The sequence below is a fragment of the Cloeon dipterum genome, chromosome 2, assembly GCF_949628265.1.
Source record: "Cloeon dipterum chromosome 2, ieCloDipt1.1, whole genome shotgun sequence".
Taxonomy (NCBI): Eukaryota; Metazoa; Arthropoda; class Insecta; order Ephemeroptera; family Baetidae; genus Cloeon; species Cloeon dipterum.
Genome location: NC_088787.1, coordinates 7,312,904 through 7,320,802, shown reverse-complemented (window position 1 = coordinate 7,320,802; position 7,899 = coordinate 7,312,904). Strand labels below are relative to the sequence as shown.

Here is a 7,899-nt window from a genome sequence, read left to right as displayed (position 1 = left end):
CATCAATTTAATCAGGTAATTAACTTATGAAACAGCTGTATGATATCGATATTGTCAGACAATTGTACCAAAAGCCGCTGGAAAGTTGTGTAAACGAGCAAGTTCAAGAATTTTTAGAGTCACTCATTTAAACTTAACTTCCTTTTTTCCACCACAACCATTTAGGGAGCCTAAATTTATATTAATAATCCTATTTTTTCTCTATTAATTCCGTAATCTATATTCAAAGAAACCTAATTACTTAGTGCTATTTAAGCATTTCGAGGTATTCAATATTCAATTAACTGCATGGATGCCATTTCTAGCACTGGCCTGCCCTATGTCAGGAATGGCACACATGTATTTCATGCAGGGACTCTAAATGTTTAAATAGCATTAAGCAATTAGGTTTTTTTAAATTAGATTTGGAAATAAATAGAGAAAAAATAAGACTTTTAAATATAAATTATATATTACAAATATTTTATTATAAATTAAAAAAAATAAATAAAAAATTAAAGAATATTTTAGTTGAAATAAACTAAAATGTTTATTTTTACTATTTTATAGAAAATAAAATTAATTTTATTCTTTTTGTCATAAATCTTTACGTATCTTGTAGTTGAAGACATTCAACAATGCAAACGCAAACAAATTTTTGCGGAAAACTGTATCAACAAGTGCAAGTTTTATGCATATTTAAATGAGATAAATACTATTCAAAAACAGCTGTATGATATCATTGTCAGACATTTGTCCCAAAAGCTGTTGGAGAGTTGCGAAAACCAGCAAGTGGTGAGAATTTTACCTGGAATTTCACACGCCGTTGGATAGATCCCGACGAGACGCATCGAAATCAGCTATGAACAAATTAATTGACTTTGATGGATTTAAAGAGGAATGATACTGGAAAAGCCTGGAAAATGCTTGTTGCCAATGCATAAACTCGTCCCTTAGGATTCAGTTAAAGCCTAAATTGACCTAAGAAGCACTGTATTTTTTTTGAGAAAATTGGCTGGAAAGTTACCATGCTTTTCAAATGGCAATGGCTGTCTCCTTGAAATCCGATTTTATTTCAAAACCAAGAGTTTCCCCAACAAGTGGCATACACCGTTGGACAGATCTCGACGAGAGGAATTCGGTGCCAAGAAAATATGTTCGAGCACTGTAAATTTTGGAGAAAATTGGCAAAATTTGAATTTTTACTGTAGGAAGGTCATTTTTTATTATTGCAAATTGTTGAACAAATTGTTTATCATCAATTGTTAAATGCATCCAACAATTTAAATAATTTTCAATTGTTGCCCAGTATCATTCCACTTTAAATTGTTGCTAAATTCTACAAAGAACAGATTCAAAAAAATCTATTGCCAATAATGCAGAATTTTCATAACTGGTTGCCTGGGTATAGATCCAATGTGTAATATTTTCCCAGATTCCAAATAAGTCAGTTGCCCAAAAATATCCGAGCTGGACAAAAGCCGCTATAACTGCACTGTAAACAAACTAAAAGTGCAGATAAGATCTCCAAGCAGATTATTATGTAAAAATGCATCGGACACAGAGAGGCTGCAAGGTAGATAGGTGGATGTTTTCCGCATGCCAACTGAAACGCGACGACAGAGATATCAGCAATTAACCAAACGGTATAATAATTTTATTTATGCGTTGTTGCGTGACAAAGCTACATGAATGTATGTGTGTGTGTGAGTGGGTATAACTGTGCGGGTGTCGGAGGCCGGCCGCATTAGTTCGTAAATTAATTAATTGAAAACATGTACGGCACGCTCGTCGCAGCAGTAATTCAATAAAGTAGTAGCGCGCCGGGCCTAATACACGGCGATAATCATAATAATAGAGCAGTATCGCCGTGTGCAGACCAGCCTAATGTACTCTCGCAATAATTGTGCTGCGCACTTAACAAATGGCTAGTCGCTAATCGAATTAAAGCAGGCTAAACCATCCTGCAATCACACACTCTCCTTGTTGGTTCCAATAGCTGATTTATTCTAGCCCACAGGATGAACCAAAAAAAAATAATAATTTAAAATCTGACCAGAGGAGAGTCTGCAATAATTATTAAACCAGTTTTATAAGTGTTTTAAGCCACCAACAGATGGCGCCAACGTATGCTCTCGTAATAAATTTAATTTTAAGGCATTTTCGCTGCGATTTCAGACTCAATCCTGTGACTGTGCATTCTTCACTTAATTTACTTTCTTTTGACGTTCTGAAAACCAAAATCAGTCCTGCCATTCGCCGTAGAATAATCGGAAAATATTTTTTATTTCAAGAAATAGTTTTTCACGATTCTGCGACGGTTGGCTTGACCAATTTTGGATTTCAGCACGTCAAAAGAAAGAATATTAAGTGAAGAGTGCACCGTGGCAGGACTGAGTTCGAAATCACATAAGAAACTACCTTAAAATTATATTTAATACTTAAGTATAAGGTGGCGCCATCTGTTGGCGGCTTCAAACATCCATATTAAATATTATCACGTAAGGATGAGGCAGAAACACACTCGGGTTTGTTAAATTAAATTGAAATTACACATAGATTGCTCTACTCTGCGTGGATTCAGGATGAGATCAGATAATAAAGAAAATTATGAGAGATTCGCAGGATTCGGATCAGTATTTTTTTACCTCCAAAACTAAACTCACGACAGAGAATTTTAATTTAACGATCGTTGAAAACGTCTGCGCTTTATTATTTACTGAAAATAAAAAATATTTACTTTTTTCGTGCAGAGAAAAGCTATTGGTATATTTAAATTAAATTAGAAAATTCAGTATAATTGCACTCAAATTCGATTTAATAAACAAAAAATCAGATGTTTGTGTGGTCCACAGCGAGCCGTTATACATTTTTGGTAGGAAAGATAGTTGAGAGCGAGGCTTTTATTTTCTTACGCGGTATATTGTCAGAGCTTGGAAGAAATGATTACGGAATGATAAAATAAAAACATAGAAACATTCAGGAAAGTACCAATTTAATATTAAAAAAGCAAATCCCCATTTAGTAAATCTAATTTCCAAATTTGAGATCCGCAGATTTTTATAAAATGAAATCGCTGAATCTCCTCTGGAATGCTAAAATCACTCTCACTGTATAAGAATTCCAAATTTGGCAAAGGCTGTAAAATCGGAGGTCGCTGTTAGAAAATTACTATATTATATATTTATTCTAAAAAATACACTGCCGTCTCTTGAATTCAATCCTCATTCCGTCGGCGTGCCGCACTGAATGTCCAAAGGTCCAAAGCCACGATTTTTTGTTTATATCCTTATCAACCCTACGAGAAAAATCACGTGTTGACACGAGTTTTTGGTGACCCCCTCAAATATTTTTTTTGTTATTTTTCCCGGGTTATTTGAGGCTCCCTTAGTCAATATTGACTGGAAATTCCGATTTATTTCGTGATTTTAATATTTCTGGATCACGTGATAATCCCGTGATAGACACGTGTTTCCGGATACGAGTTAAAAATTAAATTACTTGTTTATTGCTTCAATTGCATTTCAACTATGTAATATGCAGTTTTGTTCCTTAATTTAATGATTTTAAGGGTAAATAATTAAATTTAGCTACACGTGTATTTTAACTCGAGTTGAACACGTGTGAAAACACGTGTTTTTAAACACGTGTCAGAGATCACGTGATGAACACGTGTCAGAGATCACGTGTTCAACTCGAGTTAAAATACACGACTAGCTAAATTTAATATTTACTTATAATTTATAAAAATTTGCCCATTTTATTTCAAGAATGGGCACAAATTTTCAAAATTCGTAGAAAATACGTGGTCAATTTAACTCGTGTTGGAGACCACGAGATTAACACGTGTTTAACACGAGTACCGTTACACGAGTAGTTCGGTTGAATAATTTGCCCTCAAAATAATTTTAAAAGAAAAAACCTGCACTTAAATTAGCTATTACGCTACATATATGATATAATAAAGTTCTGTATGTTCCCACTTTAACCATAGAAAATTTTTCTAGGAAATAATTTTTAAATTTAATAAATTTTAATTTCAATTCCTTTTTATTTCTTCAAACAAATCATAATATTTTACAACATTTTAAGTAAAATGATGATTTACTAGAAATAATTCATAATATTTTACTCAAATTAAAATTAAAATTTAATAATTTGATATTTATTAATTTTTTTATTTTAATTAGCTCCTATTAGATTTCTTCGATACATTATTTAAATTTTTATTAACTAAATTTTAATTAATTAAATTTAATTATATTTCATTGATGTGAAATAAAAAAATTCGCTTGCGGAATTTCAAGTGCACGGCACCGCAGCAACTCCATTGCTTGCGCTATGCGCGGCTGGTTTTTCACCAGCTTTTCAATTTCATCCTCGCGCGCAACAAAGATCCCAGCTGGGAAGAGCAAGGAGGGACGGGAGGGGCAGGAGCGGCTGGTGTTGCTGCTTGCAGCGTAAGCGGCAACGGCAAGAGAAAAAGCGAAAGTGGGGGCGGGAGCTGGTGAAGCACAAGCATGCGGGATCAGGCAGGATCGGAAACAACGCGTAAGCAGCCAAAGCCAACGGTTAAACGAAACGGCAGAAAGAGAATAGCTTAAGCTTACGACAGTGTGACATACGCGCGCATTCACGGCCAGTTCTTTACTCATAATTACGTACGCAATCCGCTAATTAACACCGCTGTAAGTGACTGCACGACCCGCGGAAACCCTTCTGGATTTACGCGTCTCGCGGCTGTGTGTTTAGACCCGTCAATCAACCACAATCTCCTGCATTTTGGTGTGAACTCGACGATGCATCGTTTTGCAGGTATGTAAATGTGTTAAAATCATTATAGTTTTATTATTTCTATATCTGCATGTACATAAAATGAGCTTGTTATTCACGAAATGTAAATGGCATCGCGTCTTATGGTGCCGTAAAAATTGCATAGCTCAACAACCAAACGCGATTTTCTTTGTCGCATGAATAAAGGGTAAAAACTAATTCGACACTGAAAATAAAGGTATTTGTTGAGCTATGCGCAATTTTTACGGCACCAAGACGTGTATCATTACCTGAATTTTATACTTTTTAAACGATAAAAACAACATGCACTTTGGCAACTATCTATTTTTGCTGTTTTGCTTAGTTAAAATGTTTAAAATTCTGTGTTTCAGATTGCTAATTGTGAAACGGCAACTTCCATCGAAATGGCCCCGCCACCCCAGCATCTTCCATGTGAAGGAACCCCATTGAGGCTCCTGCGCTGATCGTGAGGGACGGATCTCTTTTGGAGCGAAACCCTGGGATAAAATGGTTCGATATTTCTGGTAGGTAATATTTGCATAATGTCTAACGTGTTCATATCAGTGTTATATATATCATGTGTCTATGAACTTAAACTTTTTTCATTACCGCATTTACATCCCTGTAAATCCAGTAATGTTTAATATTGTTTGCATTTCCATTTGCGACAGTATACATAATTATATTCGCAACTTCCTTTAGTAATTTTAATATCTTATATAATTTCATTTCCTGTGTAAGGAACAAAGGAATGTAAGATTACTACATATACATAAGTCCTGTCATTGTTGAAAACCCGTTTTTTTAATTCTTACATGAACGTAGCATGTCTGGAATTCTTAAGAATTTAAATCTTAATATTGATAGATTCAACAGTAATTAATGGTTATTTAAGGATACTATTATTTTGATGATTAATACGCAAAATACAGTCAATTAAACCTTGAAAATTAAAATTTGTGCACAAAATTAAATTTCTTTAAATTAAAATACTCTTTAACAAACAGCACAAATTTATGAAAATCCTAACACCAATATACATTTTAATGAATAGTCTAATTTGTTATATTAGACTTAAATTTACAAACCAATTAATTTTTTTTAGTATAAACTCAATAATAGATAATTGGCAACTGAATTTTTGGTCTGTTTTAGAGTGGGCCCAAGATGAAGAGGAGGAAGCAGTAGAAGCAGCTGATGAAGAAGAAGACCAAGAAGAATACGGAGCCACGTGAGACAAATTTTTTTGATTCGACTGAATCGTCTTCGATATTGTGCCGACTGTTTCTGCTGCTCGTCGGAAGGCTCGGTTCGCACTCGAAAGGGGGTTCAACCTCGCGCTCTCCCCCTCGCAGGGAGGGTGGTGGTTGTGGTCATGGTTGTAAGGTCAAACTCTCCCCTTCCCTTAGATGACCTAAACCACAACCACCATTCTCCCTGTGAGGGTGAGAGCGTGAAAGAGCCAGAATGGAAAACCCTCGAGTACGAACCGAGCCCGCCGACGAGCCAGCCGTGAGCAGCAGAAGCTGTTTAAATTTTATATTTATTAACATGCCAACCATTTCAAGTTTATCAAAACATTTAATTTCGTACTTGCATTTTAATTTTAATGTTTTAATTATGAATTTATTTTCAACATATTCAGTCATCAAATTAATATATTTTTTAACAAAATTTATCAGAGTTTAAAACTTAAGTATAGTTAAGATAACATTGTATTAAACTAGTTTTTTAAGGATTGTTCATTTGCATAGGTCTGCATGTTCATTTCTTTACTTAAAGGATATTGTGCCGACTGCCTCGCTGCTCGCGGCTAGCTCGTCGAAGAGCTCGGTTCGTGTTCGAGAGTGGGTTCAGATCTGGCTCTCGCGCTCTCACCCTCGCAGGGATGGTGGTGGTTGTGGTTTCGGTTGTTTATGAGGGATTTTGATCTGGGTAAAAGTCAAAATACCGCCTAATTGAAAATTACCCTTAATACTCTCGTGAAAATTCACCCTTTAATGTTAATTCCGCGAGTGGGGAATCAAAATTGAGGTCAAACTCTCCCTTAGAAGACCGAAATCACAACCACCACCCTCCCTGCAAGGGTGAGAGTGCAAGAGCCAGGTCGGAATCCCCTCTCAAGTGCGAACTGAGCCCTTCGACGAGCTAGCCGCGAGCAGTAGAACAAATGTTTGCGAATAATAATTGTAATTGCATATGTATAATGGTCTTAATATGCTGAAAATAAATATATTTAATGCAAAATTATAGCCTAGTTTCAACTCGTTCCAAACCCGTGTCAACACGTGACTCGTTCCAAAAACACGTGATTTCACACGAGACTTCACACGTGTCTAACTCGTGGTAGACACGTGTTTCGAAACACGTGAACTCGTGGCAAAAACCACGAGTTTTTCACGTGGTAGACACGTGATTTTTCTCGTAGGGAATTTCCATTCTTAATAATTATTTATTAATAATTTCAGTTCGACAGATTCTTTCTCTCTCCAATTGACGCGATCGTGTGTGTTAATTTTTTCCGTGTTTTCTTCGCTCACTCAGAGCTCTGTGCCGAGCCACGAGACGACCTCGAGGGTGACTCTGGTGCCGGTCTGCTTCAGCATTTTGACGGCGGTGGCGTGCTTGACGTTCTCTAAACTGTGTCCGTCGACGGCCAACAGGCGGTCGCCACATCTGCAACAACAACAGCACACACACTCACTCACACATTGTTCGCTGTATAATATAATATGACTGTGGTGCTTTTTATCTGCCGCGCACTCGGCTCCATCGCATCACAACACACGCGCTTCCTGCTCTGCCGATTTTGTCAGCAAAGCGGCGCGGCGAGCAAGCTTTTTGGACCAAAAATTGACCTCAATTCGATTTCACGAGGGATTCCTACCATTAATTTATTTTTGGTGTAATAATGCTTTACAGATTTAGAGATATATTTCTTATTAGGATTACAAAGACAGCAGACAAAATTGTTTTACATTAATTGGTGAACTGATAAAATGCGAGTCATAGAATAATTTGACTTTTGTATAATTAAAAGTATTGAATTTTCAAGTCGAACGCATATTATTTTTAATTAAACAGGATATGTTTTGCATGGAAATTGATGTGAATTATATTTAATTT

General features: G+C 35.9%; 1 protein-coding gene and 1 long non-coding RNA gene across 2 annotated transcripts in view; one reads left to right on the top strand and one right to left on the bottom strand.

The window, feature by feature from the left end:
- The first annotated feature begins 4,307 nt into the window (after positions 1–4,307).
- On the top strand, positions 4,308–7,017 carry LOC135937023 (uncharacterized). The gene is made up of 3 exons (XR_010574423.1): positions 4,308–4,794; positions 5,145–5,297; positions 5,929–7,017. It is a non-coding gene; the product is annotated as an uncharacterized LOC135937023 (long non-coding RNA).
- Positions 7,018–7,209: 192 nt separating this feature from the next.
- The window catches only part of LOC135937022 (E3 ubiquitin-protein ligase LNX-like), a 77,824-nt gene continuing 77,134 nt past the window's right edge, over positions 7,210–7,899 (bottom strand). Inside the window, exon 10 of the mRNA XM_065480088.1 lies at positions 7,210–7,449. Within this exon, the coding sequence (XP_065336160.1) occupies positions 7,314–7,449 (136 nt within the window). The 3' untranslated portion in view covers positions 7,210–7,313. The remainder of the gene's footprint in view (positions 7,450–7,899) is intronic.